Below are 27,044 nucleotides of genomic sequence, written 5' to 3' on the forward strand. Positions count from 1 at the left end.
CTATGGAGTAAGATAGCTCAGTAAAAACCATGAGGCAAACGTTCAATTCACATTTTATTTTTCCAAATTGTTAATGAAAATACCTTTTAAAAGGCGTTTCTAAAATGCACCCAAATACAATGTATTAATTATAACGTTGTCAGATATATGAACTGTTTTCTGTTTTATCTCCTGAACTTCAAAGCCAAACATTTCTAAATTTAAAGATCTACCTCAGACATATTTTTAGTCAGTGAAATACTATGAGTTAGTATTTTTTTGTACGGGGTTATCACAACAAAAGAAAATAGATTGTTCTAAATGCACACATGTACACCAACTCATTCTCTGTTGATAGTTTATAGCCAGAGCAAGATGTCTCCCACACCCGAAGTGCATTCTCTAGTATCAAACTCTGCAATATTCTGTACAGTTATGTTCAGACATCTATTAAAGTAAAAACCTTACTGGGGAAAAGCTACACCTCAAGCTCTCATACTAACCACATTCCAATAAGTGCTGAATCCTATGACTTTGATTACAACCATATTTAATGTGTTTTAATCATCTCCATACCCTATCTCACCAACTCATCTATATAAAGGAATAACACTGTCGTCTGAAGCTAGGAATGTTCTGCACTTCTTTCAAGTTACTACTTTAAGGTTAGATTCTTGCCATCATTTATGTGATGGGCAGCTTTATAGTTTGGCCCCTGAACCTAGCCTCTCTACCTGTATGGTTAAGGAGGCAGCTGCGGGGTCATCCACTAGCCAAAACAGCTCGCCATTAGTCGGGACAACGCGGGCTGCTGGATAAGCTGGACCTTCTCTTCCCTCCAGCACTTCCTGAAAGGAAATTGTCATCGAGTAAGAATTCAACAGCACTTAACATTCATATAGCACATATTTATTATAGTATTTGTTATAGTGTCTCTTATATTTTTGTATTCTAGATCATTAATCTTAAGCGATTAACCTTATTCTAATTGTGTTACATGACTCAGCAGTATGAATCATATTTCAGCCTGGTCAGTGGGTCATACCAATAATTATTGTAATAGAATAGAGGCATATATTTGTGGTCAAGCTAATGATCCTGTCACTTTAGTCCCAGGCCCTCTGCCAACTGTAACTGCTGAGTCATGTAATTAAAACTGTAGAGTAATTTCAATAATGTTGTTCATGCTTTTGCACTTAATAAACACTTTTTGTCCAATTCATAATGACTGGGTTTTGTAACTAAATATGGCCAAGTCTGAAATGACTTATAATGCCGTGGAAACAAAGGGTTTTAAGATTATGAACATGATATGTGTTCAGAGAATTACACATATCTTCATATACGTTCTGAAGGAAATACACATACCTTCAGAACGGGCGCTTTGCTTCCTCCTGTTGACACAAAAGCCACACAGCGCGCAGAGTTCACCACTGGAAAGGTCATAGTTACACGCTGTGGTGGTGGTTTGGGAGAGTCGCTGATGGGGGCCACAATCTTCTTGGTTTCCTAAATATGGGGTACACCAAAACCCAATCATTCATCTTGTGTAAAGTACACAGTCACCCAAAAAGTGTCAGTGTGAGAACCACAACCAAAGACTGTACTGTGACTTTCAATTATATGATGTGTAATGAGTCAGACTGCCTCAAAGACAGAAGGCAGTGCAGACCACAGAATTCAAGTTTCGCCTTAATTAAAACCCATCAATGATCTATACATTGTCAGGGGAGTGTCTTGAAATATAAAAGGGAAAACATACATGGTTCTTTTAGATCAGCAGGGACCACATCAATGATCAAATACTTTTATAAGCCTATATTACAGAAACATTTGCATGCACAGAAACTTGTAATTAAATCAAATGTATAGACAATCCTAAGATAGTGTCACTGTCCAACATGGTTTAACATCCAGATGTGGAATTATGTTTTTAGGTTTATAATGATGGTCCAAAATATGACAAGCTTTTAAAAACAATTGTTAACAAAGCTTTGAATTGGCAAACTGTGTACTTCCTGAGACCTATATGGCCGAGGGATTTATTTATGCCCAATGACAAGCCTTAAACAGACACCCAGTTAGACATTACATATTCTTTGTGTATGTTTGATAGTTTCTCTTAAGTACGGCCCTCACCTCCAGGAGAGGGTGGTCTGGGAAGAGGGAACAGGTGTGTCCGTCAGGCCCCATACCTAGCAGTAACAGGTCAAACACCGGGAAGCTATCACCTGGGAAGACCTATTTGTTTGGAAGCAGCAAAACAATACTGTAAACATTTTGCAAACATATTGGTGTGGGACATTAGAGCCAAAGTTGATCACAGAACTGTTAAGATGTCTGCACCTCCTTCAGTTTGCGGGTATAATCCTCAGCACATTCGTTGACTGGCAAGGATGAGTCAATGGTCAAGATCCCACTGTCAGGGATGTTGACCTTGGAAAACAACTGACCCTACAAAAAACAAACTATTAAATTTGACTCCAATGTAATAGAATATCGTACATTAAAGTAACCAGGACAAACAACTGCAACCCGAAAAATTACCTTGTATAGCCCATAGGTGCTCTCAGGATCATCGAAGGGAACCAGCCGCTCATCACAGAAACCAACCACCCACTTGCTGCAGTCCAGGTCGGGAAGGGCGGGCAGCTCTTTGCCCAGCATGGACACAAGGCTTCCTCCAGAAAGGCCCAGGGTGAACCTGCCATGAGAGGTGATTGCCTTCTCAGCCCGAGATGTCACAAGCTGGGCCAACACTGGACCAAGCTCCGCTGAGGATGGGAAGACCACAACTCTTCTGCCAGCCATGAGATAGCTTTCTAAAAAAAAGGATTGACTTGTCAGTACAGAGAAAGAGATGGGGAAATAACAGGTTTTGAGCAATATGTAAGGAAGTCAACTACAACAACTTTTGCAAGTCATCATGATGTGCCTGTAAAGAGTATCCACATACAGTGTGTTTGTATATCTAAGAGGAAACATGTGATGAGCAAAGTTTATCTTTGCTAAAGTTTATATTGAAACTGCAATGTAAGTAGCATTTGAGTATATATACAAAGACTGGCGCTAAAAGCTACAAACCCCAGCCGATTCTACATGGTATTGCGGTAGCCAGTATCGAATTAATGTATGAAAATCTTTGCTCATTTCTTCAATAAACCTGAATTGTAAGCAGTTACAATAGATGTTGGAAATATATCTGTCCTTACTTACTAGTAATCCCAGCAGCAGATTGTCATGAGGAGTTTTAGTCGGCTAATGTAATTTTAGGAACTACTTCCTGAAACTTTTCTCACCAACCAATCATGGATGTATAAAGAAAACCGCCAATGGACAATCAGTGTTTAGACCGAACTGCATTCTGGTCAGTGTAGTCTCAGATTAAGTAGCTACAACAACAACATACTTGATTCAAAAAAGGTTTAAAAAGAGGCAATTCACATAATACCTTAGAAGATGTTTGGAAAGTTTCACTCAAGTTTCAAAGACACTGAAGTCAAAAAGAAGCAGCGTCAACATTACAGCTTGATATTGTAGTTTTTTGTAACGGTGCTATGCTTCCTCCAAGCCGGTAGATGGAAATGATGCATCGTTTGAACTACCTGAGTTTTGAAGACACTCTTCAAGCGTATTTTGCTGGCATGCACACAGACAGCTCTTCTCCTGTTTTACGTTGTGACAACATTTTCACATTGAAGATTTAAAGATCTGTGTTCTGCAGCAACAACTCGTTCGTGTGCAACTTAAGGTCCCAACAAAGGCTTAAACCATGTCGACAGTCTTCTCGTTCCAGACACAGCTCGTCTCCATCATGGACGCGTTATCCAAAACCGCTGTAATGGAAATAAGCAAACTGGTCGAGATAGAGTCCAAGATGCTAAAAATTGAGATAACTCGAGGGCGGAACGAAATCTCCTCGCTCACAGAGAAACTGCAGCTTATGGAGAAACTGCTGTATATAGCGCAGGGCAGCAGACAGGACACAGCAGTATGCGCAGTGGTGAGGGACGATTCGGAGGAAGGGACTGTGGAGCCTGACAGGACAAGACCTGCCATTAAAAGGTAGGCTTGTTGATTCCTGTTTTTAGCCTGTGAGACGTTAGTGAGTTGGTGTTGGCACAATAATTACAACTTCATCATAACTGTGCAAAAAGAGCTACACCCTGCCTGGTGTTTCTAATCTAAGTTTATTGCCTCCTAGTGAAAGTCCATGGGAAAGTTCCTCTTCTGAGATAAGCAAGTGGCATCATCCTCAAGAGGAGGAGCATGCCATAGCTGAAGTAAGTTGTACACTGATCAAATTGTGTCACTGTATTGTATGCATCATATCCCTATTTGTAACAGCTGTGAAAATCATTAGCTCCCAAACCAACAGAGAGATCAGCCAGAACTGATAGTGGTAAAAGAAGAGCCATTAGAGGTGGACAACATAGACTGTGAACCTGATAGGACAAGTGAACACAGTGAGTATTAAATAAAAATGTTGTTGCACATTGATATTTATGCTATAACATGATGTACAAAAACTAAAATTGTGTATTTGTTGTCAACAGGAAGGGAAGAATTCAAAGACACCCACAAGGGTCCAGAAGTGATGCAGCGTACAAAACCCATGGCAGATCGTCAGCAGCCTCTGTTTACTGACAGCTTTGTGACCTTGAGCAATCAGCCGTCTTTTGCTGGACCAGGGAGGAGGGAAACATTGTGGAATCCACAGCTTACACCTGCACACACAAACCTAGTTGCTGGGAAAAGCTTTGTCGAAAATGTTGCCACCCAAAGCTTAAGTGTGCTCAGAAATATGAAACTTCACAATTTGAGGAACTCAGCTGCTAAGAGGTTTGGATGCGTGCAGTGCGGGAAGAACTTCAGATGCTTTAGCCAGCTAGAAATACACCAGAGAAGTCACACAGGAGAAAAACCGTTCAGGTGCACGCTGTGTGGAAAGAGATATGCACAAAAAGGACATCTGTACACACACCAGCGCACACACACTGGGGAGAAACCCTACCGCTGTCCTATTTGTGGAAAAGGCTTTATTCAGAAATGCACTCTTGATATGCATCAGCGTACACACACCGGAGAAAAACCTTTTGTTTGTATGAAGTGTGGCAAGGGCTTTACAAAGAACTGTAATCTGAAAAAACACCTTACAGTACATCTAGACCCTAGTTTAAACATGTATGGTAGGGAATCTGGTGTACCAACATTTAGTGGGACAATCATAAATGGAACTACCTAAAACAGCCAGTCAATAAAGAAACTGCTGTTTGATTGAAATAATGTGTGCATAATAAAGTTATATTCTTTCCAGATTTGAGTGTGTATCACCTGCTTTAACAATACAAAGGTACAATGTATCTGCTGTCTACCGCTCATATATCAAAGTTCCCCTTTCGAACTGTGCAAACTTGATATTGTGCTACTGCTGTAACAGCACAGTTTATGTGAACTGACTTTGAAATCTGATTACTGAGACTATGTTGTGACATGATCTGGTTTATAACTGGATACTTTATAAAGTTCCAGTATTCTACCTTGTCTGCATTGGCGCTTGTGTAAACACAATTTTCAGGTTAGATTTCTATCGTTGACGATGATAATAATTAAAGATAATGTGCTTTTGGATCAAATACGAACTGAACAAATAACTATGCTGCTAAATGATAAAATCTTGCTGTAAAAGCTGCTCTAAAAATACAGTTATTGGTATTACTGTATTATTTATTGTCGCTACACTCAGAATTATTTGTACATATTGTTATTAACAATAACAGTAATGCTGACAGCCAGTTACCCACAATGTGGCGTAGTACTGCAGTTCCTCCTTGTGGCCGCTGGAGGGCAGTGAACATTCACGTTTGTAAACACTACAAGGCTGTTTCAAGAAAGGGTCCGCCTCTAATCTATTTAGTATTCATTGTTTAAGACAGAATTGGTGGCAGTACTAACATTACTTTTTTATCTGTCATTCCCACTGAACTATAAAACGTTTCAGTCTCTAGCTCAGTCAAATAACGTTTTTTTCAGATTGTGCTGCCTTCAGGTGCTCCTCGTACATTTCGAAATGCAAGAACAATATCTTCCCACAATGCATCGCGGCACAGCTATATCATATTTGATGGAAGCGTAAAGCCGCTCCTCTAGGAATATTGCAAATAATTTGGAAATATTCAGGCTCCCTTTCAAGATGATGTGCGACACCACCAACCGGAGTTTTCGGGCGCAGTTAGCCGCTGTCCTGGACAAGCTAACGAAGACGGCTCTGGTTGAAATAGGGAACCTGGCAGATGAATGCTCCTCTGTCCTTCACACCGAGATCTCCCTGCACAAAACGGAGAATGAGGCGTTGAAGAAGAGGTGCTACTTCCTGGAGGTCCAACTGAGAGCAGCCAGGGAGGCACAGACCTATCCTTCCCATGTTAACAGTGTCAGCCGCAGACAGCCTGCAGGTCAGCAGGGTCCACCATCTGGACAGTTAAACTGGTTCAAACTGCCTCTGCATACATTAAATGTTCATATGTCAGTGCTTGTTTGCTTGTTAGCTTACCCCAACTCTGTTAGGTCGAGTTTAGCCCATCCGGTCTAAAACGAATCACTAATGCTGTTCTTAGTTTGATTCAAACCAGTTTAATATCTCTAAATGTAAATGGCGCTTGTTTACCATTTGTTGGAATTTCACACCTGCTTCTTCTTCCAGACCAGCCGCAGCTTGCTCCAGCCATTGAGGGAGTTTATGGAAAAGACTGGTGCATGGATCTGTGGAGAGAAGAAAAAGCCCTAAGTCAAAGAAAAGCAACATTGGCGCCTGCTGCAATGACAAGCATGGGGCCCCTGGTCAGTGTTTATAACACCAACTAGCTTATTTCCCCCCCCATGCTTTCTGACTGAATGGTCAATGTATTTAAAGCTGTTGTCACATGTCGTGTTGGCAGGCAATCGACTTAATGGAGAGGGAACCTGATCTGAGCTTTGTCAAAGAGGAGACGTATGAAGATCATCCCATTAGCCAGATGAGGCTCACAGATAACAGAAAAAGTAAGTAAAAGATAAAAAGAATCAGAAATTATAATCACAATATTTTATGTGATTTTACAGCATTTATTCCTATTTGACAGTTGGTGGAATTTTTGATGAGGACAGCATCCTTCATAGATCTGTTGATGAGCTGCAGCTTAACTCAGGGGAATTAAACAGCTACCCCATGACAACTGACATTCAAACTCAACAACGCACACAGCCAACATTAATGGACAAGTTGATAGATGATGCAACAATGAGCGCAATGGTTGACAACACAAGTTCTTCTTCAGCTACCGCCGAGTACTCAGGACTATTCAAACAATATCCACATGAATGGCACCAAAGAACTTCAGCCCAAACCTGGGAGGCCAACCAAACAGTTTGAGTGCTTATTCTGTGGGAAGATCTTCAACTATCTGAGCAGTTTAAAGGTCCACATCCGGCGACACTCCGGTGAGAAGCCGTTCAGCTGCTCCGTTTGCGGGAAGCGGTTTGCTCAGAAAACGTACCTGAAACTGCACCAGCGTGTGCACTCTGGGGAGAAGCCGTACAGCTGTCCAGACTGTGGCAAAAGTTTTTCCCAGAAAAGCTCTCTGAACATACATATTCGAACCCACACTGGCGAAAAACCTTACAGCTGTGTGGATTGTGGGAAATGTTACGCATACAAGTATGGTTTAAATCACCACCAGTGTTTCAAATGACCGATGAAATCACTTCTACTAAAGTGCTCTCTGTCACGCTCAGTGGGTTAACGTGCCAACTTGAAATTAAACTCAAATGTAGATGAAGGATTAATATAAAAAAAACGTTTATCTATATCAAATAAAGGCCTATTTAATAGCCTGTATGGGTAATGATGCTGCTGAGAAAATAATGGTTTGTTTGATGTATTTTTAGATTTATTGCTAGGAGAAATGCTGCAGCATCCAAACAACAGCAGATTGTCTTTACTCATGTACAATCTTAATGGTTTGTTTTTGTTGTCATAATTGTAGTGATTTTAAAAATGTATCTAGATTGTTTTGGTGCAATTTTCCGAGTACTGAACTACAACACTCAATGAGTGAATGCCAGCTGATGTATCCCTTACACCTGCTCACACCAAAACAGGCTAGATTGATAAATAGCACGACAGGAAAAGACTACATTTTGATTTGGGGTCAACTGTCCCTTTTTTTAGTAGTCTATTTTGCATCATGTTTTTTATGTGTCACAGATCAGATAAAACATTAAGCTATGACTGAAAATGCTTCCTTTTTACTCTGCATGTTGTTTAGAGTAACATACATACCTCAGTTCATGCCACACAAGGCCTGGGTCAAATAATGCCAAAATACATACTTTGGACAATTGCTCCATTGTTTGCACACATGTAGCATAAACCTTCAAAACTACCTCTTCACAATAATGTTGAAGTAATACAACTCCCTGTTTGCTTCACTGACTCACCCTTGCTTTTTTTTTATCTCACATGACATTATGCCTCATTTACTGGTATTTACTGTACCTGACCAAAATGTGTCCGTTTTGAAAACACTACTTGTGAAATGTTGATGTGTGTTGATTACATAATGTTCTTGAGTTCTGGAATGTTTCTGGCTCAAATGGTGTTACTGTTTAAATAAATGTAAGTGTCTGGCTGCATAATACGACAAGTGGTTTTGTCAGTGTACAGTCGTTTTGTTTAAAATGTGAACTATTTTCAAGAAATCATATCATATTCTGAACTGAACTGTCATCATACCTTACAAAGCAATTCTCTGTATAAAAACATTTAATTGTAATAATGACTCCCCTGAAAAGTGAAGTATCTCTGCCTTGTGCTGTTAACCCCCCACCATTTTTACTAACTGCATGCCTCTTAAAGAGCCGCATCAAATGTGCGTTTCTCAGATTGTAAAAGTCAAAAGTCAAAAATGGCAAGACAACACTGATAAATAAAAACGATTATTCAAGTTGAAGGGAAAATTCGATTACACATTACACAACTCGTAATTAAGAAAGGAGAGTTCTATCAAACAGAAGTTTAATAAAATGAACATGTGTTTTATTGCAAAAACAGAAATAACTAAAACAGTGACTTGCTTAATACTAGGATTTTTAAAAGTATCCTACAGATACTATAAGTGTATGTACATGACAGTTGGTGCACTTACACCAATGTGAGAAGTAGCACATAATGTATTCCAATAAAAAAAAGAAATGTTGTCCATGCACCACAATCAAGGCGTGAAGCCTTTACGATGTCTCCAAGCTATCAGTCCTTAAGATCTTTGTGTCCCATTAAATGATGGTTGAGGTTGACCTTTTGTGTGAATGTCTTCCCACATTTAATACAGCAGAACGGTTTCTCTCCAGTATGGATACGTATGTGACATTTCAGATTGCCTTTCTGGGTGAACCCTTTCCCACATAAACCACACCTGTGTGGTTTTTCTCCAGTGTGGACTACATAGTGAATCCTCACAGCTGATGGGTTTGCAAAGGTCTTCCCGCAGATCTCACATGATTTACTGTCTCTGTGAGGCTGGACCTGAGACATGCAGGTGTGCGACTTTAACTTATTCTTGCGAAGAAAATGTTGCTTACAAATATTGCAAAAGTTTGACTTGTGGGACTTCATGTGCAGTGTAAGAGTGCGCTTGTGGAAGAAAGTCCTGCTACATATTTGGCAGGTAAATATTTCCTTCTCTTGATTTCCGGCGGATTCTACACCAGGCATATTGAAGTCATCAAGTAACTCATCCAGAGCAGCGATGTTTTCAGAGTTTCTGCGACCATCTTTAGTGTTTATCATAAGCTCTTGCTGAATTTCTTCAGGGAAAGTTATATCGTCCTCCTCTTCAATTGGACTATTAAGAGTGCTGAAGGCATCCTCTGTGTCATTGATGGATATCATCTGCATGAGCGGTGCTTCCATACCACCTGCACACACAACCTGTTCTCCATCCTGATCTAATGACAGGCTGCAAGTGCTGCCATGGGCCAAGTTACCGACTGACAGTATCTCTGGTTCCTCTGCTGTGCTTTCTTCATTTTCTGTTGCATTAAAAAATACAAAGTGAATTACTCAAAAAGCATATAAAGCTGCTAAATCACTTCTGTAATACTTATGTCAATGCTTCTACACTCTCTTACCTTCTGTACAAAGTGTTTCCTGGCAGTTGCTGGGAGCTTCCTTCACACAATCCTCCTCTTTGATTTCAGTAACAGAAATTTCGTTGGACTCTGTCGCCACAGACTGCAAATAAAAACAAGTCTAAATGTTAAACTGTAGTATTTTAATGACAGCAATGCTTTGCCGGACTTAAGTTAAAATAATCAGTTGAGTTGTTGATGTTTGAAAAAATATTTACGTTAATAATCATGGGAAATTTAGCTTCTTTAAATGTTGGTATTTGCCGTTTCCCTCGTGATAATATCTTGGTTTTTAAACTTTCAGTTTTGGACTTGTGATGGGCATTTCCCCTAACTTTAAGATGTTATAAAGACCATAATTGTAAAATTCTTTAACCTTTGTGACTCATTGATTGGTCCAAAAACCACATAATAATTCTGGGACGCAGTCCTTGTTGTGTCGTTTGTTGTGTTCACATTCATGTTATTTTTTCTTTATTATTCCAAGGGACTACTTTTGCATTGAATAATGTAATAACCATGTCTATACCCATTTATAACCAACATATTATACAGTTTTTATAATTCACAATCAAACCTGCAATATCCACAGCTGTTTATTGTTCAAGGCCATACAGATTTCCAACATTTAATATTGAATACCCCTCTTACGTCAGAGCACTGTGGTGAGTCTCCCGCAAAACTGTATGGGTCTCTGTCTTTCCACAGATTCATACACCAATCTTTTCCAAAGATCCCCTCTATGGTGGGCGACCCAGACACTGGAAAGTCAAACAGTAAAAGTAGGACATGGAGGCACATCAGTAAACACAGAAAAAATGCCGATGATAACTGTTCTGATCTGAGCTATTAGTCGGTGTTTAACAGTACCATAAGCGTCCCCGTCTGTATGGCATACAGTTTGCACGCCTACACTGCAATTAGTTTTACACAACCTAGGAGCTTCGCTTCTCACAGTCGACAGCTCGCACTCCAGACTGTTGACTTTCTCTACCAGGGCTGAATTAGCCGCCAGGAGCTGAGACAACCCCAGACGGAGCTCCGCAGAGTCTTCATCCACCAGCTCACAGACCTGCATCAGGGCGGACATGGCCATTGTCTCAATGATGGAGGAGAGCTGTGAGTGTAAAGAGACCCGGCTCGCCATGATAGCTCCTGGCTGTAACAACTATTCACAATAATAAAGTATGAATACGATTAAAAAACGCGAAAATAATATAAAAATAATTAGCTGTATCCGTTGTAGCTAATTGGAGCCAACACTACTCGCAAAGCGGGACCCAAATAAATGTAACACGCACGACGTGTATCCGGCGGATGCATCCGGTCAGCTGCTTTGTATCGCAGGGCTTCCTGGTGAGCGAGTCAAACCGCTGTATTTCTCTTATAAACTGTCCGCTTTCGCACGTAATAACATACATTTCAGTAGACGGGATCCGGTACAGCTGCAACTGCAAAAATGAACACGGAGAAGGACTTTTCGCCTCTGACGCCCAACATTGTCAGGGCTCTGAATGATAAACTGTACGAGAAGAGGAAAGTCGCAGCTCTAGAGATTGAGAAACTGGTGCGGGAGTTTGTGGCTCAGAACAACTCCACTCAAATCAGGCATGTAATACAGATCCTTGCCTCGGAGTTTGCGCTCTCCCAGCATCCCCACAGCCGAAAAGGGGGTCTCATTGGACTTGCAGCTTGCTCTATCGCCCTCGGCAAGGACTCAGGTCTGTATCTGAAGGAGCTTATTGAGCCTGTACTCACGTGCTTTAATGACTCAGACAGCCGTCTGCGCTACTATGCCTGTGAGGCCCTCTATAATATAGTTAAAGTCGCCAGGGGAGCTGTGCTACCACACTTCAACCTGCTCTTTGATGGTCTTAGCAAGCTTGCAGCAGACCCAGACCCCAATGTCAAAAGTGGGTCTGAACTCCTTGACAGACTGCTGAAAGACATTGTGACAGAAAGTAACAAGTTTGACTTAGTGGCTTTTGTCCCCTTGCTCAGAGAGAGAATTTACTCCAATAATCAATATGCTCGGCAATTTATTATTTCCTGGATCCATGTTCTGGAGTCTGTGCCAGACATCAACCTGTTGGACTACCTCCCTGAAATCCTGGATGGGCTCTTCCAGATCCTGGGAGACAACAGCAAGGAGATCCGCAGGACCTGTGAGGTGGTGCTTGGAGAGTTTCTGAAGGAGATTAAGAAAACACCCTCAAGTGTGAAATTTGCAGAGATGGCCAACATCCTGGTCATCCACTGCCAGGTTGCAGATGAAACAAAACTCACTAACGACCTGATCCAGCTGACGGCTATGACCTGGATGAGAGAGTTTATCCAGCTTGCAGGCAGAGCTGTTCTCCCCTACTCCTCTGGCATCCTAACTGCAGTGCTGCCTTGCCTTTCCTATGACGACAGAAAGAAGAACACCAAAGAAGCAGCCAGTGCCTGTAATCACAGTCTGATGAAGCTGGTGACTCCTGAGGATGACGAGGAGGAGGAGAAAAGTGGAAGTACAGAGTCACCAACCAAGGAAGATGGCCAGCCTAAGGTGGAGGTAGACAGCAACGATATGCTGAATGCATCACAAGAATCTGTTGGGTTCAGTAATATCAGCTTCTTCACTCCGGCTAGTGCAGACAGGCCTCAGGTCACTCTGGATTTGGACGGTATTGTTCAGGTGTTGGACCGGCACCTTCACGACTCCTCCACTGGCATGATGACCCGCATCGCTGTTCTCAAATGGCTATACCACCTCTACATTAAGACGCCACGCAAAATGTTCCGCCACACAGACAGTCTGTTTCCAATGCTGCTGAAAACCCTGTCTGATGAATCCGATGAGGTTATACTAAAAGATCTGGAGGTGTTAGCTGAGATAGCATCCTCTCCTGCTGGCCAAACAGACCAAGGCGGCTCCTGTGACAGCACCGACAACAAACTGGAGCTCAAGGTCCCAGAGGGCGACAAGCCAGGTCAGCAGCCCAGTACGGGCTCCAAAGCAGCAGACTCATCCCCATCAACCCCCAGTATGAACTCCTATTTCTACAAGTTCATGATCAACCTGCTGAAACGCTTCAGTCTGGAGAGGAAGCTTCTGGAGAACAGAGGAGCTTTTATTATCAGACAGCTCTGTCTGTTGCTTCACGCAGAAAACATCTTCCACTCCATGGCTGACATCTTGCTGAAGGAAGAGGACCTCAAATTCGCCTCCACTATGGTCCAGACCCTCAACACCATCCTGCTCACCTCGGCTGAGCTCTTCCAGTTACGCAACCAGCTGAAAGATCTGCACACTCAGGAGAGCTGTGCTTTGTTTTGCTGCCTGTATCGCTCCTGGTGCCACAACCCTGTAGGCACTGTGTCGCTCTGTTTCCTCACACAGAACTACAAACATGCTTATGACCTCATCCAGAAGTTTGGAGATCTGGAGGTCACAGTAGACTTCCTGATGGAGGTCGACAAGCTTGTACAGCTCATCGAAAGCCCCATTTTCACCTACCTGCGCCTGCAGCTCCTAGATGTGGAGAACAACCCCTACCTGATAAAGGCTCTGTACGGCTTGCTGATGCTGCTGCCGCAGAGCCAGGCCTTCCAGCTGCTCTCCCACCGCTTACGCTGTGTCCCCAACCCGGAGCTCATGAGGACTGTGGATGAGTCAAAGTATATGGACTCGAAGCAGCAAGTGGCCTCCAAACGTGCCTCTCACACTCAGGTGGATTACAATGAGCTGCTTCAGCACTTTGACCGCGTTCAGAGCAAACACCTGGAGGTCCGACACCAACGCTCCGGACGTGCCTCTGAACACCCAGACAGGAAACTCATGTGAAGTTATTCTGCCATAGTGACCGAGGGAAGGGTTAAAGAAAAGTGCTAGGGACCAGAAAAATATATACATATTATCATTCTGGAAAAGATTTTTAATGTTCACGCCAAAAAGTATTATTAACTATGATTAAAAACTTATCAGAGCACTGAATATACATTGTCAGGAAACAATGATTTGTTTGTAAATTGAGAATGTAATGTAACATAAGGAAGAAAAAAAAAACATTTTAAATAGAAATCACATTTAATACACTTCAGAATATGAAGATTAATTGTATTGCTTTCTGTGAAGATTTGGTGAATGTATATACAATCCCCTATGTCACAAACGTGTGGTGATTAATTGGCCATAACCTGACTTTCTTTTATGCCCTGTCAGCAGCCTGGATTTGTTTAACCTAAATTAAGTGTCCCCAGTGTTACACACATTACACTAATAAATACACACATTTAATGTCCATGTGAACCACAGAGTTTCACTGTGTATCCTGTTGAGCAGTATATATAAAGCATGCCTTCGGAGTTGCCTTAATCTCTTGTCAGCCAGAAAAGAAATCTCACGCAAAGAGTATTGACCCAGCTGAACTCAGATTTTAAACTTAGGCAGCCATGGATGACTGAACTCTGACACACATTCTGGGTAGGCCCATGTTGATGCACCTCATTCTTTTTGTTAGTGCAGCTGACCAGAAAGGTCACACATATCTAGCTTTTAATTATGTGTCATATATTATTCATCTGATCAGTTTTTCTCTTTGTACATTTTAATTTTGTCTTGCAATCTTAAAAGGTTCCCACTTCAGTCATTGTGTGAAAATCAATAAAGTGGTCCATGTGATTCAAAATGTACTTTTTTTTCAAATCTATTTATGAACCCTTATGATGTGTTCGGGGCTCCTGTGACCCGTTTCAAGTTAAAATGATATAATAACTACCCTCTAGTTTTTTTTATCAGCGCAAGCCTCCATGATATTCTCCACAACAGCTATATAAACACTACAAAACTGATTTTGACATAAAAAGGCATCAGAAATACTAGAAGAGGGTGTAAGGGGAGAACAAAGCAGCATACAAATTAGTGCTACGATAAATGTTTCCCTTCTGTCTTAAATCCTGCACAACCTGCAGCCTTGTGAAAATGGTTATGTCAATATTTTGCTCTGGATTTATTATTATAATAAGACTCATTATATAACAAGCTTCAAATGTCCCCAATAAATCAATATGGTTGTGTTAATGCATTGTGTGAACTTTGCCTTTAGGTTTCCTTTGTGATTACGAGCTTGTAATACAAACAGTTAAGTAAATTAATAGTAGCAATAGATTGCATTTAAGATGATTTCCTTTAGAGAATGATTGGTCAAAAGGAGACTTTTATCTGTTTGAATGCTTATCCTCTTGTCTGTTTGTATTAACATTGTGGCTGCCATTGCCCTGGTCCCCTGACCTTTAGGGAGTTTCCAACTGTAGGTCATTACTTCTCATATTAGGCTGTCCCCGGACCCCCTGGGGGGAGCCAGTCCATTAGGAGTGAATTATTATGTTGTTTTTCTTTTGTTCTTGCATTTTTATTCCCAATGTCAACATTTTCCCTGAGTTCCCATGCATCCTTTCCAGTTTTTTAGTAGCATGGTTTGAAAGTGAGTATGAATGTGGTGAAACTAAACCTGGTGAAACTAGAGATGCTGTTTAGATTTCTCTCCTCTCTCTCCTGCTGCATGACTTGATGTGCACTTGAACACTCATGGTACATACTGTACTTTCAGAGGGAAAGGAGTTTTTACTCCCTGCTAGAGACACACCAGTGTAGCCTTGAGATTCACAGATGGAGGTTGAAGTTTTGGACGATTCCTCCTGCGCCGTGTGTGGGGAAATATTCCTGTCTTCCATGGTCCTCTGCTGCCTCGATTGCGATCGTAGTTTTTGTAATTGTTGTTTGGAGCAATTCTGGATACAAAATGGTACCAGACAGTGCCCTATCTGCTTTAAAGCGAACCCTGGACTTCCATTTAAATCATGTGAAGTACATGGAAGGCGATTATTTCTCATCTGTGTAGCTGATCTGGAACCTGTCTGTTCAACATGCTACGGATCAGGCCGCCACATGAATCATATAGTGTATTCTATAAAGGAAGCCTTCAATAATCATAAGGTAAGCTGATTTAATAGTGTTGTCAGTTAAATAAACAGGTAAATCAGTCCTATTGTCAATACCCTGAATCCTAACACCATAAAGTCAACTTCTCCTATTATAGATTATAACTTTTACAGATATAAAGGCACAGATTTGTCAAAATAATCTGTCTCAGTAAATACATACCCTGCACACTGTATATACAGTAAACCTCAAAATATACATATTTTACATAATCATCCTGACCAGGTATATGTATATCCATTCATTATTTATTTAGTTGTACCTCTACTACACAACTTACAGAACTATTTGAATTGCAAGGACATCATTTTAATTGTATTAATGTATTGCTGTGTATTGGTTACTTTTAGATCTGCATTTAGATTGTATTAATATAAATACCTATTTTATGAAATGCTGCAAATCCTGCCTATACCTTAATTTTGTCTGTCCAGCGTTCTTGTTTTTGTTCCTAGCTGGTACATTGATTTCTGTGTATAGGTGATTTTGATTCTGGGCTAATTCAATATTAGGAAAGACAATGATGACCATGATCAACACACAAATTGCTGGAAATTTCATCTGTACAAACAACAGTCTTGTAATGGGCAAATGTTTTAACTAATGCCTCCCTGCTACTCCCCCAGTGCTCAGTAGAGTGTGCACTGTAGTAAAATGTCCTCCTATATCTGCACACACACTAACACACACAGCTGTTTGTAAACATCACAGTATGGCAATCCATCTGTCTTTTCCCACCTATTTTAACATTTTCCATTCAGAAACTTTATTCAGTTTGCCAAACTGTTTGTATTCAACTAACTCATTTGAAGATAAGAAGAGCAGAGACACTTGCTAAATTAAAACAGCTATTAATACAACTAATAACAACACAAACGTTTTTTTGAGCCACAACTTTAAATAAGCCTACCTTATTAAAGTTATTATATATTTCAAACATTACAACTGACAAAAGGAAATGCTTCGTAAAAGAAACATCTGTTACCTGTCCAGTAACCGCATGCAGAGCCGCCAGTAATCCAGCAGGCTGTAGCGTGTTGGGGTTGACACTTTTGGCAGGTCACTGTTACACTATCAATGGCTCTGAACTGCTCAACAAATAACATTTTCCCTTCTCAAATTTCACTTATTTGGTCAGTTTGGTCAGGGTCAATGACCTACACAGAATGCATTCCAAACCAAATAACTCTTGTTAGACTCCTACCTGTTAGTTTTGTGGTGATATCAGTGTTGCCTGGCTGTTTATATTAGAAGGCCTTTAGGGGACTGTAAACATCAAAATGTAATTATATCTGACTTTGTTATTCTAAAATGAAGCATAATAATGAAATGTCAACAAATATACTAAAGCCTTGAGTAGGTAATGTTGGCTTGCTACAGATACAATGTGCACAGTAACTATGATTTAAAGGTTCCTTTTAAGCCTTGTGTGGGTAGTGTAAGGCCTCTCATATGGTGTAATAAACCTCAAGAGTTAAAGCAACAGAGTGTTTCCTAATGGAAGGATTGTATTCCTTTCCATCTCGCTCTACAAACTCTTGTACTATTTTTGGCACAGCACTAATTTAAGTCAACTACCAACAACAAAATACTGAATTACAGTTCAACCAAGGTCATATTATTATTTATTATCTAAATGAACCTTCACTACTGTGAGAACATCTTATATGAAACACCCTCAATTTGACCTTAAAACAACTTTGTGTTTTATACCAGTAGGATTTAAGTCTGTTGTTATAATTATTAAACATGGGTCAATTCTTAAAATGTGTAGCCCAAAGCTTAATGTGTAGCACAACACTTAGCTTAAATATTCCAATGGTCAGCTAGAGGACATTTCTTTACCCACATAACTTCAGTCCAAATCAGTTACTTCTCTATTTATACCCTCCCCCCAGAGTCTTTTTTTGGACATCGTTTCTCTGTAAACTCTTTCATTACACAGTGACAGGTTGTTTCAACAGACCTCTCACATAACTTAGTGGTGATCATGGCATACCATACTGTCTTTTGTCATCATTGTGTTGGTCAGGGTACTCTTCACTCTGATCTACATAGATACAGTCTCTTCAATGTTAAGCCAATTCATTTTTTTGGGATGTGGTGTTTATTTGAGAACGCGCAATGTACATGCTTCACAAAGCACAGGATAACATGGGATATGCTTTTGGGAGCTGAGGTATCAACACTTATTTCTGAGGTCAAGATGAGGCAGCCTTCCAAAGACCTGGGAGGGGCCTCTAATCCTGCCTTCTCATCAAAGCCCTGTTTAGAGAAATGGCTGCTAGACGTGCTCATCTTGAGGATGACCTTTCCTGTCCAATTTGTGGACACATTCTCAGCCAGCCAGTGGTGCTCACTTGCAGGCACAGATTTTGTAAAGCCTGTCTAAAAGACAGCTGGGAGAAGCAGGGCAGTGGGGATTCACATTACTGTCCTCTTTGCTGGCGCCGTTCCTCCATGGATCAAATCGTGGTTAGCTCTGTGCTGGAGAAGTCCTGTGAATCCTTCAAGGTGGACAGGAGCAAGAATGACCCAGAGGCTTGTAAGGAGCATGGAGAAAAGCTGACATTGTTCTGTCCGGAGGACTTGGAGCCAATCTGTGGTTTATGTGGGAAAGGAACCGCACACACCGGGCACAGGCTCTATCCCATTGGTGAAGGTGCTCATGACTGTAAGGTAAGTTAGTAACAGGGTTGGTCACCCCAGTATTTCACAGGGGTAACACAATTTCAGCTTGACTGGTTATTTGCAAATGTACTAATAAATTCATTAAAATCTCAGATCAAAAGTTAAACAAATACAATAAGTGGTTCTTTGTACCTGGACATTGTTTGAATTTATAGCTTGTCAACATACAATTTTCCAGCATTTAACAAAAATGTGTGTTGCTAATTTGTGCCTCTCTAAGCCTGATAAGCTGATATGTGAAGGTGTTTGGCAGAGTTCATTCACATTCTAATAATAGATTTATATTTTTGGGTTGCCGTTGGCATTGGGGTCCCGAGAGGTTTGAAACTTGATTCCCACCAGGTTTCTGTGACACTATTCTACTCCTGCCCTCCTCTGCCTTCTGTCTTGAGAAAGGGAAACCTTGGTTACAAATGTTAAATAAACCTCTTGGGTACCATTTTGTGTCCCTGCCTTAACTCTATGGTGCATGATCTCAATTGTGTTGTATTACCAGGTCCTAAGATTATTCTGCCTCTTCCATCTATGCACCTGTATTGTGCAGCTTTTAGTGAACTGGGAATGCTCCAATGGAAGAGTATGTGGCAGCTGAAAGCCTGACATTGTGTTGACAGCTGGGATACTTGCCACACTGACCTTGTTTTTATGTGTACATGCCATGTCACTTTCTTTCTAGGAGGAACTGAGGAGTGCGCTGCTGCCTTTGAAAGAGAAGTTGCAGCTGTATAAGAAGGCAAAAACGGCTTGTGAGGAAATGGCAGAACATATCAAGGTACAAAATGCTACTTTGAAAGTACTAGAGTGCCAAGGTGAGGAAGCAATGATCACCCATTAATCATGTTTCTTTCCAGAACCAGGCTGAACATACCGAAACACAGATCAAGGATGAATTCGAAACCCTTCACATTTTCTTGAAGGAGCAGGAGGCTGCCAGACTTTCTGCGTTAAATGCTGAGAAGGATCTGAAGAACCTAGAGGTTACCCAGAGGTTTGAGGAGATGAACCATGAAATTGCATCTCTCTCAAACACCATCAGATTGGTGGAACAGGAGATGAACTCTAAAGATATACCATTTCTTAAGGTAGATACGACTGTTTCTTCTAATAAACTTAACCTCAATTGGTCTCAAACTGTGCTCTTCTATTTCTCTTTCAGAATTACAAGGAAACAATCAAGAGGTAAGTGTTAATGCCAAGGATCCTGCTAAGCTAATGTTTTTAGGTTAATATAGCCCTACAGACACAATTCTCAACAACTAACTGCTGATGTATCTTTGCAGAACCTGGCGAACTCCCCTTGATCCAGAAATGACACTTGGTGCTCTGATTGATGTGGCCAAGCACTTGGGCTCTCTGAAATTTAGAGTGTGGGAGAAGATGAAGACTATAGTTAAATATAGTGAGTTCTTCCAAAAATAAATAGCCATGTTTTACTGAGCGTCTCTTCTCCCAGACCATTTAACACAACTTCTACTTTGTTTTTTCTCTCTAGATCCCGTGATTCTGGATCCAAACACAGCGGCTAGCTGCTTCATCCTCTCAGAGGATCTCACAGTTGTGCAGAACTCTACCCAGATTTTCAAGCTACCTGACAATCCAGAACGCTTTGACATCAGTGCTGAGATGCTGGCTGCTGAGGGGTATACCTCTGGACGCCACAGCTGGGATGTGGAGGTGAAGGACAACACCTACTGGGTGGTGGGAGTAGCCAGCGATTCCATCAACAGGAAGGGCAAGCATGTGCTGACACCAGCAGAGGGATTCTGGACTATACGGTTTCGCAACAGTGAGCATAAGGCCTGCACAGCACCGTGGGAGCCGCTGAACATGACTAAGGTGCCAGAAGTGATAAGAGTAGTTTTAGACATGGACAGGGGCAAGGTGACCTTTTATGACCCTGGAGAGAGAGCACCCCTCTACACCTTCACAGGGATAATATCACCCAGAGCCTTTCCCTACTTTTGCTCTGCTTGCAAAGAGCATCCGCTGAGAATCCTGCCCACAAGAATATTATTGTCAATGGACTGATCATTTATTTTGGTGACATATTGTCAAATATTTATAATAGAATTATACAATTAAAAAAGGAGAAAATGGCTGCTTGAAATGTGAAACGAGAGACGATTGTGGAAAATCACAGCACTACATTTCCAAAAGAGCAAATAAAAAAATGCAGCTCTATCGTCCTTTTAAATAAATGACATGAAACAAACTTGTTTTAAAATATTTAATTTGAGTTACAACAAAATATGTATTCTTTGAAATTTGAAATTGTAAATAGCTTTAACACCCATATATTACAGTCAAAATATTTGTTCTATACAATGACACTTGTGGCTCAGCTTTGCATGGCAATGGATCACTAGTGATTACCACAACCTGTTGAGCTCCTTTCCAAGAAAAGCGAATTTAAAAAAAACAGAAACATTTGAAACACAGATCTGATATTTCATATAAGGCACATACCGTGACAACCTTTGTGTATCTGCAAATAAGTGCCAGTTTTGTTCAGAGGTTTAAATATGACACAAATGAGATTAGTTTTCCTTTAAAAAAGACTATGGTTAGTGCTTTATCTAGTAGCTGCATGTGGAAGTCTGGCCTTCAGCTTTATCCAAACACACATTAGTAACTCCATAGCTCTACACTCAAGTACTGTTTAAACCTACAAATAAATGTTCTTCATGTATGGGAGTATACCCTGTAACAGATTGACTTAATGCTACTGCATGTATCCTACTTCAAATTGGTTGTGTGCGATACCCACTCTGTGCGGTGATGCTTAAAGGCTTTTTGAGGTGTTCATGTATAATTACACAACAAATTATTAAAGGAATAAATTCCCTTACATTATGTCCTGGTGTTAATCATACAAGGTTTAAAACATCTGTTACAATACTCTGCCTATGTAAGTAGTCTTCTCATCCGTTTCCTGAAATGTTATAATCCAGTCAGTGGAGCACCCAGCCTGACTGATCCCTACACCAGCGTATGCATATGTTCTCTCTACAGCATCTCTGTAACTGAGGCAACATGACTGCCCTGCAATGGCGTCCATGTCATAGAGACATTCTTCCCTCAGCTATAGCATTGTACAGCTCTTCATCCACAGCCTCGTAACACGCGGCTCTAGTGTTTAAAAAGTAGATCTGGTCAGTGTTGCGGCGCGGGTCGTATCCCTCCCTCTGCAACCTGGTTTTCTGGATCTTAAATGTACCTGCAAAGCAACATGTTGATACATTCAATAGATTATGATTTGTTGATTTATAATTAAAAAAGGTAGGTTGATATTTTTTTCATTTAGTAGGGATGTTAGGACTCTGTACCTGTGGTGTCCACCTGTGGTGAAATTCGCAGGAACACGGGGCGAGCATACGAAGGAAGTGCATGCTGGACTTTCTGCAGGAAACTGTTGCAGTCAAAAGTTCCTGTTGTGTCTGCAATGGCAGCCATGCCTGCCTTACCTTCCACCCCTGTTAGACACATAGAGATAAATGATAATCAAGTTGTAAGCACAGTCAAAAGCAATATGCATCAAAGACAAAAGAGAGTTATGGTCTCAACGTGAGGCTGAAAGCATTAAGCATGCAAAGTTAACCATACCTGGCACTGTTACGCCATACACAGCCACATCAGTCTGACACAGAAGGCTGCTGAGGACGCCCTCCACCTCTGTGGTGGAGACATTTTCTCCTCGCCAGCGAAACGTGTCTCCGCCACGGTCACGGAAGTACATGTAGCCCATTTCATCCATCACCAGCACGTCACCTAGAGAAGACATATAGAAAAAGAACTGGAATAAAAATTCATGTCTGGAAAAAATAAAAACTGTTATCTTGAAGAATAACAAGACTTTTTACAAATTAATAAAACATATTAAAAAGATGGGTAACCTGATAAATATGCAGAATCATTTTTCTTGAAGACATTGTGAGCTATCTTCTTTTTAGTAGCATCCTGGTTGGCGTAGCCATCAAAACGCCGCAGTGGATCCTGCTGGTTGATACGACCCACCAGAAGCCCTGGCTCCCCTGTAAGACATGAAGGCGCCACATAGTTTGATTTCAGAAGACTAACATGTTTGAAAAACGTGTCCCAAATCTAGAAAAAAATAATTATTGTAGTATTAATATTTTTCACCAGGGCGGCAAGGCACACAGAGCCCCCGGCTGTCACGAACCAGCTCCATGCTGTCCTCGTCCACCCTCACCAGACGGATTGGGTAAATATTGGGGAGAATGCGACTGTTGAATCCGCAGGCTCCCACCTGTCATCACAGAATAAACAAAATTCTCATCTAATTCACATTTTATCATGGGCGAAACACAAGTGAAAAGGTGTTTGCTGACCTTGCCATCCATGTTGGCGATGCTGCAGTTGCATTCTGTTGCTCCGTAGAACTCGCCAATCTGTGCCACCCCAAAGCGCTCTGTGAAGGCCTCCCACACACTGGGGCGCAACCCGTTTCCCACAGCCAGCCGAACTTTGTGTCCTTTTTCTGACGGCCGTACTGGCTGAGACAGGAGGTAGCGGCAGATCTCCCCGATATACTGCACCACCTACAACGGGATAAAATAGTTGTTGTGGCTTGTTCAGTATTAATGTTTTATTGATTTAGTAAAATATTGCACTTCTGGATATTTTCCGAGAAAACCTCTTACAGTGCAGTTGTACTTAATGCAATCTTCCCAGAAGCGGCTGGCAGAGAATTTCTTCTTCACTACCACAGTGAGACCATGGATCAGACACTGGCCGACACCCATGATATTACCTGGGAAAAAGAAAAAGCTGACACTTTGGTTATGCACACCTAAAACAGGTAACCTGTATTGTTTAAGAGCTGGAGCCTGCCATCAAATACCTGCAGAGTGATAGAGAGGCAGGCAGTCATAGATGATGTCAACTGGGGTCATGCGAAAGGCAAAATACCCAAAAGCAGCAATTCTGTAGTAACTGCAGTGGGAACACAGGAGAGATTATTAGACAACTACGCAGCAATTTTGGAGAGTGGTGCTTTTATTGTGAGCAACGTACCGACTGTGTACAACAATGGCAGCCTTTGGCAGTCCTGTCGTGCCAGAGGTGTAAATGTAAAATAGACGGTCTGCAGAAGAAAGTACAAAACACCATTAATAAAAAAACAGATTTGGTTTTCACAGCATTTCAGTTACTCAAGGAATTCCATCAATAAAACTAAAGAATTATGGAAAAATAAATACAATATTGCGGCTTTGCTTTTCCTGTGCTTCATAGACCTATAGTTTGTTTGGAAAGAGTATATCTTGGGCTCGCAACTTTAATGATGACTTTTAAATATTATTCATCTAAGACAGATGTACCATTATTCAGGGATTTAAATTGTTATTCAGAAAATGTCACAATGTCTTAAATTCAAAATGACTCATAACTCTCATAGCTTGGCATAGTCATGTAGTCCCTCATCCCACCTGAGTCACATAAGGACTGGTAAGCAATGTCACTTCAGAAGGTAGACAGCAGAGTGAAAAGAGATTGATGCAGGACAAACTTTGGGAAATTAGAATAAAGTTAAAGTTAACGGTTAAGCTGCAAAGATTCATATTTGAGTCATTAACTACAAAGTGATTTGATAATTAATTAACCAGTTTGTATATAAGAATTCTATTTTTCCAGCTAGTTAAATGTGAATATTTTCTGATTTCCTAATGACTCTAAACATAAGATTTCAGAATAACAAAATGGGCTTTGGTAAAGACAATATTTTTCATTATTTTCTGACATTTTATTGACCAAACAACAAATTGATTCATCCGAAGAAGAACAAACACATTATTCAAAAACAAAACTTATTTAGTGACAGCCCCAGGTTATCAACCAAATATGAAATTGTTTTAATAGGGTATTTAAACAGGAAACTAATCATTAAGATATGAAGTCTTAGACAGAGTTACAGTTGATTTCAGATACTGATAGGTACTCACCATTCATGCCTTTGGGGGGGACACAAGGTGTAGGGTGATGTTTAGGTGAAGAGGCTAAGATTGGGTCCAGAGGTTGAGCAGCCAGAAGGGCCAGATGTTCTGCACTGAGGTCTCCTGTACTAAAACGTACCATGGTCTGGTTGATGGAGGAACTGACCTCTGACATGGCTGTCATTCAGTAAGAGGAAAAGGAGATAAGAAGAGAAGACACTTTATTAAGTCAAACTAACTAAGAATTTCCTTTCTGAAGCCATGATGCCTATACAACCGACTGAAGAGGAGTAAACTCACATCTCTGATGAAAAAAAAGACCATTTACAGTAAATAAAGTAGTCACACACAAAAAAAACAGTGGTGTGTTTTATGTTGCAACAGAAAACCAACACAATACAATTTTGACTAACTTCAAAAAGGGATGGAGTAGAGGGAGTTTTTACTTGCAATGTGATCAGCAAGAGCATGTCCTGATCACATGATATTCAGGAGACACAGTTATAATGTTACACACACAAAAATAAATATAAAAGGGTGACACAACACCACATCCCATGATGTTATATAGAATATGTCAATTGAACGTTGCTCATTTCAGGAATCATCTACCTTTTTTCCCCCCCCTAAATAAGATTTTATCTTGCAGAACAGCATTTTATAATGTACCTTCCAACGACATACGATCAAAAACCTAATTTCTTGATCAGCTTGTCCTACCTTGTTGATGCATTCTTACCATCAGCAAGCTCAGCTCCAAACACTATAGCCCGGGACCCTGACACCCCAACACAGTGCACAAGGGAATCATGCCGCAGGTTGAAGTTGATGAGTGCAGCTTCCACCCCAACCTTGGCCAAGCCCAACCAAAGCGCCACCTGCAAAGGTCTGCTTTCCATGAAGAGGGCCACCACATCACCTGAGACCCACCCCTGACTTCTTGACCAGTGGGCCACAGCATTGGACATCTCGTCCAGCTGAGTGAAGGTCCATGTTTCCCCTGTGGCCTCATAGATCAGTGCAGGTTTATTTGGGTGCCGTTTCACTGTCTGAGCGAATATGGAAGGAATGTTGCTTCCATTACGCATGTAGCGCCATAAAGCCACCTTCACTCTTAACAGCACATACAGTCCACTGGTGAGGGTCAGAGGAGGGAGAAAAGTGAGAAATAAATAAGGATGTAAACGCAAACGCATGACACTAGTTTTATTTGGACATATTTAACTTACTTGAGGTCTCTCTTGGCGGTGCGTGCTGCGATGTAGAAGTATTTCCAGCTTCTTGTGCCCAGATAAACTCCGAGGCCTGCTGCCAGACTCCAGGGCCAGGACACCCCAAAGAGGCGCAGCAGTCCCATGGACCCCAGAGAGGCTGAGACACTCGCCGCATTGTGCATTCTTGTCATGGAGGGAGTGGAAAAAGAAGGGCTTTTAGGAAATAATAGGCATAAGCTGAAGCCTACACTCAGGAGGTTGGATTAATGTAGGCTAGTGCAAACTGGTACACACAACTTTGTTATAAGGAAAGGTTTAAACAATTATATGAAAGCTTTTCGCTGGGATAAAGTTGCCACACAGCTCGTATTTAAACTGACATTTCATCGGGTCACATAACATCTCCTCGTCAATAATATCTTCATCCATGCATCGCACATAACTTACCTACGAATCGATAGACTGAAGCGATGTCACCTTTCACCCGCTAAACCAGTCGGTCTGCACAACTTGGTAACAATTGAGTACCAGAAATCTTCCTTCGGATGTCGAAACCGTCGAGAAAATATACAATTTTGCCTAACGCTTTCGAGTTAATCAGTAGTTTTCAAGTGTTTTACCACAGTTTCAAATCAGTTTACGTCAGCCCGGTTTTTGTTATTGTTAAGTAAGCTAGTAAACAACTTACATTCAAACGACATTTGGAAATATGTCAAACGTACGTGAGAGAGTCCTGTAGGCTGACAACTACGGCGGAAAGTTCATAATGTGAGCCCGAATTGCTAAAGTGACCCAAAACTGAATGAGAGCACTGAAATGCAGAGCGAATCAGGCTAGTTTCTGTACTCCATATTGAACAGTCATTGCCAAAGAAGCACCTCCCATCCCGGGTGTGAGCCTTCTCCAGCAGCTCAGCCATTTGTTAAACTCGGCGCCTGTCAAGCTTTTCTCAATTTTGATTGGGCAATACTAACACCCCGCCCAATTGCCCAACCACCAGTTTTGCAGGTGGCTGCTATTGATAGTAGCACCAGCGCAGACTACTAACTAAATGTTGGG

General features: G+C 41.2%; 6 protein-coding genes across 11 annotated transcripts; 3 read left to right on the plus strand and 3 right to left on the minus strand.

Annotated features, from left to right (window-relative positions):
* Positions 1-41: 41 nt before the first annotated feature.
* On the minus strand, positions 42-6,212 carry pgls (6-phosphogluconolactonase). 3 transcript variants are annotated; one of them, XM_063903115.1, is made up of 6 exons: positions 6,194-6,212; positions 2,527-2,801; positions 2,326-2,433; positions 2,119-2,220; positions 1,348-1,488; positions 42-827 (listed from the first exon to the last, which is right to left on the minus strand). In XM_063903115.1, the coding sequence occupies exons 2-6, from the start codon at positions 2,788-2,790 to the stop codon at positions 681-683; spliced, it is 762 nt and encodes a 253-aa protein (XP_063759185.1). In that variant the 5' UTR covers positions 2,791-2,801; positions 6,194-6,212; the 3' UTR covers positions 42-680. The 3 variants fall into 3 exon arrangements, with proteins under 3 accessions (XP_063759185.1, XP_063759183.1, XP_063759184.1); XM_063903113.1 differs by lacking the exon at positions 6,194-6,212 and adding an exon at positions 3,196-3,346; XM_063903114.1 differs by lacking the exon at positions 6,194-6,212 and adding an exon at positions 3,192-3,247.
* On the plus strand, positions 3,281-8,655 carry LOC134877549 (zinc finger protein 572-like). 2 transcript variants are annotated; one of them, XR_010167585.1, is made up of 7 exons: positions 3,379-4,044; positions 4,184-4,262; positions 4,343-4,445; positions 4,536-6,434; positions 6,683-6,819; positions 6,918-7,020; positions 7,101-7,339. XR_010167585.1 is itself a non-coding variant. In XM_063903097.1 (6 exons), the coding sequence occupies exons 1-6, from the start codon at positions 3,752-3,754 to the stop codon at positions 7,707-7,709; spliced, it is 1,338 nt and encodes a 445-aa protein (XP_063759167.1). In that variant the 5' UTR covers positions 3,281-3,751; the 3' UTR covers positions 7,710-8,655. The 2 variants fall into 2 exon arrangements, 1 of the variants encoding a protein (XP_063759167.1); XM_063903097.1 differs by lacking the exons at positions 6,683-6,819; positions 6,918-7,020; positions 7,101-7,339 and adding exons at positions 6,440-6,443; positions 7,430-8,655 and having other exon boundaries at positions 3,281-4,044; positions 4,536-5,114.
* Positions 8,656-9,003: 348 nt separating this feature from the next.
* LOC134877541 (oocyte zinc finger protein XlCOF29) lies at positions 9,004-11,460 on the minus strand. Its single transcript, XM_063903082.1, has 4 exons — positions 11,017-11,460; positions 10,798-10,907; positions 10,147-10,249; positions 9,004-10,047 (listed from the first exon to the last, which is right to left on the minus strand). The coding sequence occupies exons 1-4, from the start codon at positions 11,291-11,293 to the stop codon at positions 9,266-9,268; spliced, it is 1,272 nt and encodes a 423-aa protein (XP_063759152.1). The 5' UTR covers positions 11,294-11,460; the 3' UTR covers positions 9,004-9,265.
* A 10-nt stretch (positions 11,461-11,470) lies between these two features.
* vac14 (vac14 homolog (S. cerevisiae)) lies at positions 11,471-14,820 on the plus strand. The gene has a single exon (XM_063903067.1). The coding sequence runs from the start codon at positions 11,606-11,608 to the stop codon at positions 13,970-13,972; it is 2,367 nt and encodes a 788-aa protein (XP_063759137.1). The 5' UTR covers positions 11,471-11,605; the 3' UTR covers positions 13,973-14,820.
* A 961-nt stretch (positions 14,821-15,781) lies between these two features.
* trim35-13 (tripartite motif containing 35-13) lies at positions 15,782-21,668 on the plus strand. Of its 2 annotated transcripts, none has more exons than XM_063903081.1 (6): positions 15,782-16,123; positions 19,497-19,592; positions 19,672-19,902; positions 19,977-19,999; positions 20,101-20,219; positions 20,313-21,668. In XM_063903081.1, exons 1-6 carry the CDS (start codon positions 15,797-15,799, stop codon positions 20,846-20,848), a joined length of 1,332 nt encoding a protein of 443 aa, XP_063759151.1. In that variant the 5' UTR covers positions 15,782-15,796; the 3' UTR covers positions 20,849-21,668. The 2 variants fall into 2 exon arrangements, with proteins under 2 accessions (XP_063759151.1, XP_063759150.1); XM_063903080.1 differs by lacking the exon at positions 15,782-16,123 and adding an exon at positions 18,133-18,808.
* slc27a1a (solute carrier family 27 member 1a) lies at positions 21,034-26,875 on the minus strand. Of its 2 annotated transcripts, XM_063903072.1 has the most exons (13): positions 26,433-26,875; positions 26,001-26,168; positions 25,511-25,905; positions 24,781-24,948; positions 23,855-23,924; positions 23,682-23,773; positions 23,482-23,591; positions 23,170-23,379; positions 22,961-23,087; positions 22,714-22,851; positions 22,424-22,588; positions 22,147-22,293; positions 21,034-22,037 (listed from the first exon to the last, which is right to left on the minus strand). In XM_063903072.1, the coding sequence occupies exons 2-13, from the start codon at positions 26,165-26,167 to the stop codon at positions 21,880-21,882; spliced, it is 1,947 nt and encodes a 648-aa protein (XP_063759142.1). In that variant the 5' UTR covers position 26,168; positions 26,433-26,875; the 3' UTR covers positions 21,034-21,879. The 2 variants fall into 2 exon arrangements, with proteins under 2 accessions (XP_063759142.1, XP_063759141.1); XM_063903071.1 differs by lacking the exon at positions 26,433-26,875 and having other exon boundaries at positions 26,001-26,176.
* Positions 26,876-27,044: the final 169 nt, after the last annotated feature.

This window comes from Eleginops maclovinus, chromosome 16 (assembly GCF_036324505.1).
Source record: "Eleginops maclovinus isolate JMC-PN-2008 ecotype Puerto Natales chromosome 16, JC_Emac_rtc_rv5, whole genome shotgun sequence".
In the NCBI taxonomy this organism is placed as follows: domain Eukaryota; kingdom Metazoa; phylum Chordata; class Actinopteri; order Perciformes; family Eleginopidae; genus Eleginops; species Eleginops maclovinus.